Here is a 13,334-nt window from a genome sequence, read left to right as displayed (position 1 = left end):
GACCCTAAGTAAAAATTTTCCTCCTTACATCTTACATAAATTCATTAGGTAGATTAGTTCACTCATGTCTTTGTATAATGCTGTGTGAAATACATTGGTAAATCATTGTTCCTTGGTTTCTTACTCTGATGTAGGGAAGTTGACCATATTTGAAAATAGAATTTGCAGTTGAAAGCCTCTGATAAAAAAAAGTGGTACCTTTTTTGTATGTACCAAAGAATATTCTATGGGAGAAAGCGGTTTATTGTTTGTAGTGCTCTTTGTGTCTGAATTTCCCTGGGAAACACTTTCCCTTGTGTTCAGGGTTGGCCAAGCAGATGCTGAGCGGCGCCAGGACATCGTGCTGAGTGGGGCTCACATTAAAGAAGAGCATTGTATCTTCCGGAGCGAGAGAAACAACAGCGGGGATGGTGAGAGTCCTTGGCTTAGCTTTCCCAACAACTTTCCTTTCTACATTATGGGAAATCCAAGCACAAGACTTGGTATTCCCTGTCTCTCTCAGTGATACTTCCTTATACAATCCAATATTTGAAAATGGAGAAACCTGGGCTGCGTGTAAATGTAGGGACGGACAGAGCTACTTTGCATGAAAATAGCTTGGACAAAAGGAGCCCTTTGTTACTGCCAAGAGCTAAGCAGGGCATAGGCAATTAGGCTTGGTCTTGAATGTTAATTATTTGATAGGCAAGTAAGAAGGGAACAAATATTCTGGGTAGTAGTAGATTGGAAGGACCTCTAGCCTTAATCCAGTAGAATTTTATCTAAAAAGAAAGAAGTCAGTCTTGTATTTTGTACAGGTCATTAACAAAGCAACAGCAATCTAACCATATTTTTGTGCTATATAATTCATTCCTTCTTTAATCAAAATATTAGCTTTTGATTTTAAGTTTCCTTTTATGATCTATATTTCATACTTAAGATTTCTGATGATTTACAGTTTTATAGATTGAACTATCAGATATCACCAAAACAGATTTTATATCTTCTGAGATTTGTCACTTTAAATGTTTCTATCTTAGCCACAGCCCTGGTTATGGCACCCTAAAATAAGCTATTATCTGATGCTCAGCCACTTGGTCGGTTACAGGAATCTATTCTAGTTACCTAAATCCTCATAGTCATCTACTTTCCATTATTTTTATTCCAGTGGTTTGTGATGCTAACATTAATTTGCATTCCTCTTAGTTATCGTGACTCTGGAGCCTTGTGAACGCTCAGAAACCTACGTAAATGGCAAGAGGGTGGCCCAGCCTGTTCAGCTGCGCTCAGGTGAGAGTGGGACAGGTTTGAAGTCTTTAGCAAAGATCACATGGCTTGTGTGAGCAACTCTATAATTTTTTTTTTTTTAATTCTCACCCAAGAATATATTTTTCCATTGATTTTCAGAGAGAATGGAAGGGAGGGTGGGGGAGAGAGAAACATCGATGTGAGAGAAACACATCAATTGGTTGCTTCCTGCAAGGGCCTGTATTGGAGCTAGGGATCAAACCCACAACCCAGGAACCTGCCCTTGACTGGGAATGGAACCCGTGACCCTTAGGTGCATGGGCCGATGCTCCAACCACTGAGCTCACCAGCCAGGGTGCAACTCTTTAAATTCTGAATTTTTGTTTAAAGGCTGAAGTGATAGCATTAGGATTTATGTTCTTGTAAAATCTCAAAAGCTGTCTTTTTGCATTAAGGAGAGTGAGGTTATTAACCTAGATATTATACATTTAAAAAGTGGTTTCTTAACTTTGTTTTGTTTTGTGATAGGAAACCGTATCATCATGGGTAAAAACCATGTGTTTCGTTTTAACCACCCTGAGCAAGCACGGGCTGAGCGGGAAAAGACTCCTTCTGCTGAGACCCCCTCTGAGCCTGTAGATTGGACATTTGCCCAGAGAGAGCTTCTGGAAAAACAAGGAATTGATATGAAACAGGAGATGGAGAAAAGGTAATGTACAAATGTGATGTGGCCCAAATGACTGTCACTTCTTTTAAACATAGATTAGTAGTATTTATAAAACAGCTCAGTGATTTCACCATCTATTCTTTTCCCCTCTTGGTTTTCTTTTTCTTCTAGGTTACAGGAAATGGAAATCCTATACAAAAAGGAGAAGGAAGAAGCAGATCTTCTCTTGGAACAGCAGAGACTGGTAGGAATTCATCCTGAATCCTCTGTTAGGAGAAGGGCAGCTTGCTCTCACACCTTCCCTGCCCCACAGATGAGCACTCGCCCACATGGCTTATCCATCTCTCACTGATAGCACACACTGTTCTCTTACTTCCTGAATGGAGAACGAACTTACAGCTCCTGGCTTAGGCTAAAAAACTGTTCATAAAGGTACTGTTTTGTGCCTTTTATCAAGTCTTCTGTCAACACCAAGTGCTATAGTGGGAGCTTTTCGGTAGCTTTTGCCTCTTGATAGTGGTTTTTGAGTATGCATCAGTGGTGGTTCTTTGAGTGATAATTACTCTACATATTGAATTTGATGGGCGTTTGCCTTGGTTTTGTTTCTGATCACCTGATAGTACTAATTCTCTGCTCTTGGGCTGACCTGGGGGTTGTTCTCGTGCTGGGCAGACTTTTTTTTTTTTTTTTTTTTTTTTTTTTTAGTTAAACTGTGTCTAAAAGTGTTGCTGCACAGTTGCATGTGTTAATCCTTTTCTGTTCCCCTGCATGGAGTCTGCATCCTCAATTAGGGTCCCCGTGGCATGTGGGATGACAGTGGAAGCAGGGGCTGTACAGCCCACCCAGATAGGAGAGGAAAGCCTGGTTTCTCTGGGTGAGCAGCTGAAAAGTTGATTTAAGGTTGCACCTTATAATGCTAATGGCTTTAGCCCTTTATGCTGTTAATTGATTTTCCAAGTTTGGTAGAAACTGAATCTTATGAATAAATAAGTTAATTCATTAGTTAGATTTTCATTCGAAATTTAAAAAAATATCTTTGTATTGATTTTTAGAGAGAGAGGAAGGAAAAGGGAGAGAGAGAAACACTGATGTGACAGCAAAACATGGAGAGCCTCCTGCATGCCCCCTACTGGGGATCGAGCCCACAACCTGGCATGTGCCCTGACCGAGAACCGAACCAGCAACCTTTTGGTGCACGGAACAACGCCCAACCATCTGAGCCACATTGGCCAGGACTAGATTTTCATTTTTAAAGCCATCCAGTTTTGGTTAATAAAGCCCTTGTTATAAGAAACTTCTTGGCATTCACTTAATATGTGAGGAAAAGGCATATAAACCTTTGGGTACTATGGGTGCAATTTAGGAATTTTCCAGTTTTTAAGATTCTTGAACGTCTGTTAATATAAGGTTAGCATGAATTACAGCATGTAAAACACTGCATATAAACTACAGCCTTATAGCCATGCTCTGCTTTGGAGAAGAGAGGCTACTGCTAAATGGGCCAGAAAAGCCAAGGATTCGAGCAAAAGCAGCCTTTTCCAGGGCAACTCAGTTCGGAGGCTTGGCAGTAGTTAACCAGTTCATTTGTTAGCTTGGAAGTTATAATAAAGCCCCCCTCATAATGGATTGTAAGAATAAATCAAGTGTCTGAGGCAAGATAATAGCAGTGTTACATATAGAGAGTCTATTTAGGAGGCCTAGGTAGCATTTAGTTTCTAGTAAAAATGGAAAGATTTAGGTACAATGTGATTAAGGGCTTGAAAGGTTTACAACACATAAAGTAGCCTTTTATCTTAATAATGTAGTATAATCTAATAACATGCCTCTGATGGTCTGTGAGAGATCAAACGAGGACAGGTATAATTAAGCTGTGTTTATTATTATAGATAGTGCCTTATAATTAATTGTATAGTGCTTTATAATTTACAGAGAGCTTTCACATCCATCACTTTTTTTTTTTTATTTCTGAAACAACTCTCTTTAGTAGATTTGTATATACATAGGTAATATTACCTCCAGTTGAGGAAACCAAGGCTAAACAATACTGTCTTGCCCACTCTTAAAACCTATTAAGTCAGGGGTTTGAGGCTTAAACTTGGGTCTTCTGACTTACTTCCCTGTTCTGTTCAGCAAAGCAGTACTTATCAGCTACCTAGGAGTCTTGTTAAAAAGCAGATGCTGATTGAGCAGGTCTGGGTGCGACCTGAGATTCTGCACTTGTAACCTGCTCCCCGGGGATGCCCATTCTCCTTGTCCTGGGACCAACTGATGAGTAACCAGGTGGGAAAGAATGATGGCTGGTGTTCTCTGTAACCAAGAGCTGCTGCTCATTCTGTGCTCTGAAGTAGAGGTGCATTCACAAAGATGAAGTAAATGTCTCTACGACATGCTTAGTTTCCAGGGGGCACACTTACTCTGCACGTAGTCAGGTCTGGTTGTCATTTGATCTGTGTACCTCAAAGCAAGCTAGGATTTCAAGAGCAGGTCCTCAAAGCAAGGAGCTGCTTTCCTCCCACAAGTCCAACTCTCTATTCCATTTCCATGTCTTGTCTTCAGGAGGAATTGATTTCTAATGCTTTAGCCTGAAGAGTATCTGGTAGTAACAGTGCTGAATGGGAAATTTATTTTTATGATTCCTATATTGGTCAACCAACAGATATATTTTGAATGATATAAACATCGAGAGGATACAAAAAACTTATTTTTTCAGTAAATATCTTTAATATTTGTTATATGTCATCATTTTTGCATAACAACAGCATTAAAAAATGGAGTTTTCTGTTACCATAGTTCCCCATACGGTGCGTCACACTGTTATATTCTCTTGTAGTTAGTGCCCTGTTGTACACCTGGTCCTTTTCATGCTTGCTTTTCTACACATGTGTTTTGGGTATCTTCTCTCTTCTATTTGTATAAGCTTCTTGCAGTCTTTTCAGGAGGCCTACTTTACATTTGGTATTTAAGGAAAACAGAAGGATCTTTAGTGACATGTGAATTGGCCAAACCTGCGTAGTTTTTCCAATCTTCTAATAAATGAATCTAAATATCTTTTTTTCCCTGACATGAGATAGAATTTACATCTTGGCATATAAATTTTGCATACAGACTTTCTAGTATCATGGTCAGTATGTTAGGGGGTATATTTGAGCCATATGGCGAACATAGTCTACAGAGTCAATATGACCATATTTTAAAAAGAAATTATAGCCACTTGATTTAATATGAGTTCTTTTGGATATGTAGACTTTCTAATTTATTTATGTTTTATTTTGGAGTTTTATCTTTCAATCAGGTTACTAAAGCAATGATTTATTTCCTAAATTAGGTAGTATTCACTTAATTCTTAAGCAATTTTAAAAAGAAAAGGAGTCAGGAAAAAAGTGATAGTTGTCAATTCTGTGGGAAGAATCAGAGAGTTTGTTTTGTAAAACTCCGTTTCTACATATTTGCAAGAAATCCTTTTTATGAGGCAGACATACTTTTTCTCTAATATTAATATCATCTTTTATCACTTAAGATTAGCCATTCTGGTTTTTTAAACTAAAAATGAAAAATAAATAGTCTAGAATCTATAAATTTAACTTTATCTGCTTTTTGTTGCCAAAGTAGGTGGGGGTTAGATGTTGGTTTAGTACCCATTTATAGACCAATATAAATCAGTCGAAACAACTCCAAATTCAGGGGCCAAATTATTGTCACTGTTAAAGGTTACTTTTTGTCCCTAAAAAGTAACTATACATGGAAATTTTGGTATAGAAAGCAAGATATTATTTGTCAATTTTGATTTTTGAAAACCTTTACTAGAGATAATTTTGGTAGTTATAGACAGGTAAAGGAGACTAGTAAGTAAGAATATTTTCATTTACTCGGCTAGCTTGAACTATTCAGTGAGTAGTGTCTTTTCTCAGGAACTTTTTATTTCCTGAATAGAAATTCTTTCTTAATCCTGTTCATCATAGGGAATTGTAAATCCAACATTGCTTTCATTTAGAAGATTTGCTTGTGTTAGTTAAGAATAATTGGTTATTGTCTAGACGGTTATTATCCCATATCAGGCTGCAGTTTTAGGTCTAAGTAAAATGTTTTGAAAAAGAATCAGTGGTGCAAAGATAGCCAGAAAGAAAGTTAGAGAAAACATTTTAAAGTGGATCCATTTCACATAAACAGTAAAAGCTTCGTGTTTTATATGTTGACTAGAGGCCCAGTGCATGATTGAATCATGCACATGTAGGGTCCCCTACACGTTTTCGCTTTTCGTGGTGGAGCTGGGTGCCTGTCCGCTGGTGCCGGAGCAGACAGGCACCCAGCTCCCCCACTTTTGATGGTCCGCGGCCGCTGAGGGGGGCTGCCGCGGACACCTGGCTACCCTGCTGTTGAGAGGCGCAGCTGGGTGTCCGCGGCAGGCCCCCTCAGCGGCCGCGGATCTGGCCGTTGAGAGGCACAGGGGGCAGGAGTCCCGCCCCCTGCGCCTCTCAACAGCAGGGTAGCCCCCCTCAGTGGCAGCAGATCTGTGCCTCTCAATGGTCGGATAGGCCACCCTGAGTCCCGCCCCCCAGCCTCCCACCGCCCAATTGTGGGCGTAGCGGAGTGATGGTAATTTACATGTTACTCTATTATTAGATAGGATAAGGAAGAATTGTCACTTAAAGTGATATTTCTCAAATGGCTAGAAATGCCATGGGTTTTCACAGAAAACATCTCTAAGTTGTATTTATTAAAAATATTACTTGGAGAATCTTAAGATGTTAATAAAAGTTTATTTGCCTGATTTAATTTATGTTCTAGAAGTTTGTTTCTTAAAATTTTGAAGGTGAGGTATTTATTGATTCAAGTGTGGAAGACAAAATAACAGACCCATTATAAGGACCCTCTTATGCTTTCTTGCTTTCTGGATAACACCTCTAATTGTATAAGTGAAATGGATCAATTTGACATGACACAAGAAAATAGCAAATCCAACATATGCTCACGGAAAGACTAGTTTCAAAACCCTCTTGTCTTCTAGAAAAACAATTTGGTTGATGAGAACTCACATGGTCTGCTAATAGATTCTTAGCATTTTTAACATCATCCCTGTTTGCTTCTTTTTCTACTTTCTCATCTTCTAACTTTTTTCTAGGGCTGCTCTTTTTAGTAAAGCTAAACAGAACGTGGCATCCTACAGCCTTTACTAACCTTTGTTAATCTGCCTGCTCGTCACATCTTGTATGGCATCTGTGCTCACTCATGGGGAAAGAGTTTCTGGAAGAAGCAACAGCAATAACCAAGGCAAATGTGGGGAAGTGGCTGCATGGGTGTTAGCATGAATGGGGTGTAGGTTTTACTTCATATTCTTGAGATGGTGGAGATGTTATTTTATACCATTTTCTTAATAACTTCATATGACCTTAGAGTGAGAGTCTCACTCACGGTGTCCGTCTCCCTAAGAAATTTGCTTGCTATATTTCATCACGTATGCCAGAAAGTGAAAATTTGGATTAGTGTTACTAAACAAATCAACTAATCTTTATATTAATAACAATCTACATATGCATATGTCTTAATAGACTTGCACATCATTTAAGGTTTTTGTTTTTTAGGGGTTTGTTTTGTTTTTATATTTGGTTAAGGCTTTTTTGCTTGCTTTTTCTTCGATTTGATTTTCATTTTTTACATTTTAATTTTGATTATTTTGGGGCCATTGTTTGATTTTGTTTTCCAAAGGACGCGGATTCTGATAGCGGGGATGATTCTGACAAGAGGTCCTGTGAAGAGAGCTGGAAACTGATTACTTCTCTGAGAGAAAAGCTACCTCCCAGCAAGTTGCAAACCATTGTTAAAAAATGTGGCCTCCCTAGCAGTGGGAAGAAACGAGAACCTATTAAAATGTATCAGATACCCCAAAGAAGGCGCCTGAGTAAAGATTCCAAATGGGTCACCATCTCAGATCTTAAAATTCAGGCTGTAAAAGAGATTTGCTATGAGGTTGCTCTCAACGATTTTAGGCACAGTCGGCAGGAGATTGAGGCCTTGGCCATTGTTAAGATGAAAGAGCTTTGTGCCATGTATGGGAAGAAAGACCCTAATGAGCGGGACTCCTGGAGGGCAGTGGCCAGGGATGTCTGGGACACTGTTGGTGTAGGGGATGAGAAGATCGAAGACATGATGATGGCCAGTGGTAAAGGCGGAACTGATGTAGATGATCTCAAGGTTCATATAGACAAGCTGGAAGACATTTTGCAAGAAGTCAAAAAGCAAAATAACATGAAAGATGAGGAGATAAAAATCTTAAGAAATAAAATGCTCAAAATGGAAAAAGTCTTGCCACTGATTGGATCTCAGGAACAGAAAACCCAAGGAAACCACAAAGCAAAGGAACCTCCTGGTGCTGGTGTCAGTGGCAACTCTGAAAATGATGTCAGTAAAGGAGACAGTGGAGAACTTGGTAAAGAAGAACGTGTTTCCCAGCTGATGAACGGGGATCCAGCTTTCAGACGTGGACGTCTGCGTTGGATGAGACAAGAGCAAATCCGGTTTAAGAACCTGCAACAGCAGGAGATAACAAAGCAGCTTCGTCGGCAGAACGTACCTCATAGGTTCATCCCTCCTGAGAATCGGAAGCCCCGGTTCCCCTTTAAGAGCAACCCTAAACACAGAAACTCTTGGAGTCCTGGGACACATATCATTATAACAGAAGATGAGGTTATAGAGCTTAGAATTCCGAAAGATGAAGATGGAAGGAAAGGAAACAAGGATGAGAGCCAAGAAAAGGGTGGTAGAGCAGCTTCTAAGGATCCCCAGCTACCATGGGGCTCTCAGGGCATGCGAAGTCAGGATCACATCCAAGTTAGCAAGCAGCATATTAATAGTCAACAACAGCCACCTCAGTTACGCTGGAGAAGCAATTCTCTCAATAATGGCCAACCGAAAAGCATGCGCTGCCAGGCATCTGCCTCCTCAGAATCATTAAACTCCCACACTGGTCATCCCACTGGTCACCCCACTGCTGATCTGCAGACTTTCCAGGCGAAGCGTCATATGCATCAACACCGTCATTCTTACTGTAATTATAACACTGGAGGTCAGTTAGAGGGCAGTGCAGCCAATTCTTATCAGAGGCAGACTGATAAACCCAACCACTGTAGCCAGTTTGTAACACCTCCACGAATGAGGCGACAGTTCTCAGCACCCAATCTCAAAGCTGGTCGAGAAACCGCAGTATAAATTACTGGACAAACTTGAAATCCTGGTGGAGGAAACAGGCGATGGTAGCCCGATTTGAGTTGGTTCTAGCCTTGGCCTCAAGTTCCTACAATTTACATTATTATCCGAATGTTGTGTTCCTACAGATAATAACTGATTTTAATATTGTCAAAACATAAAACACTGGTAAATGTTTCACGACCTCCCTTTTGTTTGTATACCATAATGGGCAGTTTCTGGAATTTTGGACAAAACACTGAGACCTCCCTTTTGTTCCTGAGACTTTCCTCTTTTCTTGGTGCCTAGATAATATACTTACATAAACTGGTCTTTTGGTGTAAGTGTATTATGTTTTTATAATGCCTATAAATTGATCTGATAACCAGAAAGACCTGCCTCTTGGTTTATGCAAACATTCAACTTTTTTTGCTTTTGTAGCTAGAAGAGTCCTAGTCTTCAGTTGGGGGAATTTGTTATGTAGAATTAAATGTCTATTATTTCCCCATAAATGCTAGAACATTAGTTTAAAAATAATAACATGCAACTATGTGGACACAACTTTGGATTTCTCATCCATATGTGTTCCTTTTAAAAAATATAATTGGACTTTTCATAAGCCAAAACTAAATGTCTCCAGATATATTTTATAGTACATAGCTTTGCATCTTCACAGAACTTGGCCATCTTATTCTTCTACCTGTTGCATAGAACTGATTCAGTAGGGTTTTTGTTTGTTTGTTTGTTTTTTTACTATCAGTATATGTATGAAATTTGTCAAAATACTGAAATCTTTAAATTGGCACCATTTCTGGATTTCTGTTTGTGGTTTGCATTTTGAAATCTAACTTAGCATTTCTCTCTCACACACAGTGAACTATTCACCAAAATCATGCCAACAGAAATACCAGCAAAATACTTGTATACTCTGAGCAGTATACATATGTTTATAGGGAGATTATTGGGTGGAGAGAGGAGAGAGGTGGGACACGGGGAGAAGGCTCCATACAGCGTATGGCTGTGTGCTGCGTATTTACAGTAGATGATGAAATAATGAAATAGGCTAACTGGTTGGGTTTAGAATAAAGGAGATAATGTATAATGAACTATTCTTTGATTACCAGTAGTAATGCTCACAGACACTCAAGCAAGCAGAGAGAAGTCCTTTTGAACATTTATTGTATCAATACCTCATTTACTGTGTTGTGGTCTCAGTTTGCCTCACTGGAGAATCCACTAAAAAGGATGGATTTTAATGGGAAGAAAAGAATAGTTTTCTACATCTCTTGAACTTCTTAGAAACTTTCTTAAGAGGCAGTGTGAAGAGCCAGCGACGTCTGCAATTGCCTAACTTCATGTTGTTGAAGACTCCCAAGTCACACTAAGTCATCTATCAAACACTTGTCTTCCAGATGGTGTGAAAATTGCAGCCAAGATAGTAATTAACATTCAAGGAAGCCTTAAAGATTGTGATTATATAGTTTTTTTTTTCCTTTGTGTGTGGGCACTATGCTTTATTAGAACATATTATTTTTAATCATAGTATTTTTTCTTTGCTTCTAAGAAAATGCTTTCTTAATGCACAGAAAGTTGCTTCCAATTAATTTTGGGGAGCTATTTTTGCTTTTGTAGCTAGAAGAGTCCTAGTCTTCAGTTGGGGTTTCATGGTAGATTAGGCATGGGTGAATGATTTTTGTAATGGTTGACTAATTGAGATGACGATCTCCTGTATCATGTGATGTGAATGAACTCAGTAGGCTACTTCAGATCAGTCACTTCAAACCCAGTTTTGTCCTTCTTTATTCTTCTTAGACATAGATTCGTGAACTAGTCATTTCTTGCAAAAAATTCATTTTCTAATATTAGTAATAATGATAATTACTCACCTTTCGCCTCTAGAGCTAAAGTGGGCTCGTATTTCCCTAACTTGAGATAACATAACGACAGGTCCATTGCATGAAATTATATGTTCATTTTTATGGTGGCCTTTTCATCTCAGTATGGGCCAGTGCCTCTCTTTCCCACTGAACAATGGGAGTGTGTTTCTACTGGTGACCAGGTGACACTGTAGAATGAAAAGTAGCATAATATTTTCATTTGTAGATGTGGGTTGTGATAAGCACTGAACCGAAACTGGTATTCTAAAGAACCAGGTTTGTGCTTCATCTGCTGGTCCAGGTGCCCTCATCTTGCTGAGATGTTTAGATATCAAAAGGAGCCCTTAATTTCAGATGACCAGGAAGAAATGAACCAAGGTTCGACTGGCTGCCACATATGTCCCTGAATTCATGCATTTGAGAGCACATGTTGTCTTAGGAAATAATTTTTGTCTTTAAAATTATTTCATTGACTCTTTTTTACTAAGTAAGTAACTAGTGCCATGCTTCTGTGAGCTTTTGCTATAGCCTGTATTGCCGTTTGTTTTTTAATTTGACAGTCTCTCTCTCTCTAAGCTTAAATACAACAAAATCAAGGAGAAATGGTCATCATTAAATCGTTATTATGAAGTATTCCTAGCTATTATAGTGAAGTGAAAAAAAAGCATTTTGCTATTGAAATTATATAATGATCTGCAGTAATGGAAATATAGAGGAGATTAATTGGTATAATTTCACAAGCCAAATGGTGTTCCTTGGAGAGTCAAAGACATTCTGCTTATAAGTCTAAACTAGAGGACTTTTCTTTTATATTTGCTTCTAATTCTTTGTAGTGCTTTGAATTGTTTCTTTTACTAGAAATGCAATGAAGTATTGCTTATTCCACTGAAGTGACTTGAAATGACCTCTTGTGCTTTGGGTGCAGGTTGATGCTGAAAAAAAACACAAAATAAAATACCGTTTGCTACACCAGTGTCTGCATTATAGGCTACTAGATACTAGACTACAGGAAGTTACATAGATTTCCTCCGGTCAGCTGCTGTACCCCTGTGCCTTACTGGTCCTTTGTAGACTTGCCTTAATGATTTGTACAAAAGACTGGGAGGAGGGGAAGCTGCCATGTCCGGGTGAACCTAATGAAAATGCCCTCTGAGGCACAATGCAAAGCAGGCATTTGTTCTGTACTGTCAGAGCCCGGTTCTGCACTCGGAGGAGTTTTCATAATTGTCCAGTTCATGTCATCTTTCAGATTCTATAATCTGCTCTAGATACTTAGTTTGAACCACTAGGTTGTGAAATGTATTGGTTTCCTGCCATCATTACTGTAAAATCTTCTTGTTCATGAACAATGGATTTCTCCTTTAATTTTTTTTTTAATTGTTGAAGATTGTCTTTGAGTGTAAGATCTACCTTATCAGAAAAGGAGAGTTTGTAATATCCAAAAAAAATAAAGTCCTCATTCAATAAAAGCTGAAATCTTCTTTTAAAAGTGTGATTTCTCACTGATGTGGGAGGAGGGAAAAGTGAGACAGGGTGATGCTAATAGACCTGATCTTGACTTTTATTTATTGCTTTTGCTTTTGAAGGTGGTTGCAAACCAAGTCTTTTTTTCTTCTTCTCAAATTTGTACATGAACTTGTTTAGCTTAAGCTTTTGCTCTTGTTACCTTTTCTGTTTATTAAAATTGTATCTTAAATGGGAACTTTAATCTCTACTTTATGCTACATTTTATTTTAAAACTTTCCTAGTATAAGATGAACGAGGGGACAGCAAGTACCACTTTCAGATTTCTTTGAGTTTACCTTAAACTATGTATTCAGGGTTTTTTTATTATTAATCTTGATTTGAAGTTTTTAAAAATGAAGACGTATACTTCCTTTCAAATGGATAGGAACTACATTTCTAAAAAGCTGTTGAGTAACTGTTTAGTTCTTCTTTTTTTCCTTTAACCACTGCTTTTCTCCACCCAGAGTATTGGTGCTTTGCTAGAGGTGAAACAGGACAGAGTAGAAGATTTTTCTGGAGTGGACCATCAGTCTTATTGAAAATTTAACATGACATTTTTATATTGAAAAACACAATCCTACATTGTATCATGAGGTGTTTTTAATGAGAAACCTGAGAGAATGTTATGCTTGGATTGATTGGCTGCAGGCCGCATATACTTTCCCTTCAGGTACTTTGTATTTTTCTGCAATTGGAGAAACTGGCGGAAAAGTTGCCAAGATCAACCACTGCTAGGGCGACACAGAGGATTCCAAAGCAGTGTGATCTGCACAGTGATAGTTGTGTGCACAGAGTGAGAATGGGGAGAATGGGAAGTGGTTTTTGAAGGAGTAAGCCCTGAGCCAAGAGCTGAGTGCCAAAGTACAACTGGGAATTTA

General features: G+C 38.7%; 1 protein-coding gene across 3 annotated transcripts in view; it reads left to right on the top strand.

The window, feature by feature from the left end:
* KIF1B (kinesin family member 1B) overlaps positions 1-13,334 on the top strand; it is a 138,546-nt gene that overhangs the window by 73,860 nt on the left and 51,352 nt on the right. For 2 of the 3 annotated variants that reach the window (XM_079777209.1, XM_079777211.1), the window contains 4 exons: positions 304-410; positions 1,186-1,269; positions 1,756-1,936; positions 2,066-2,138. In XM_079777209.1, coding sequence (XP_079633335.1) covers positions 304-410; positions 1,186-1,269; positions 1,756-1,936; positions 2,066-2,138 — 445 coding nt within the window. Of the gene's footprint in view, positions 1-303; positions 411-1,185; positions 1,270-1,755; positions 1,937-2,065; positions 2,139-7,597; positions 11,618-13,334 lie in introns of those variants that run through there. The other variant, XM_079777210.1, reaches the window with a different exon arrangement.

This window comes from Cnephaeus nilssonii (genome assembly GCF_951640355.1).
Source record: "Cnephaeus nilssonii genome assembly, chromosome: 7".
NCBI classification, from domain to species: domain Eukaryota; kingdom Metazoa; phylum Chordata; class Mammalia; order Chiroptera; family Vespertilionidae; genus Cnephaeus; species Cnephaeus nilssonii.
Note: the sequence above shows the minus strand (reverse complement) of the source record. Positions and strands in the feature narration are given on the sequence as shown.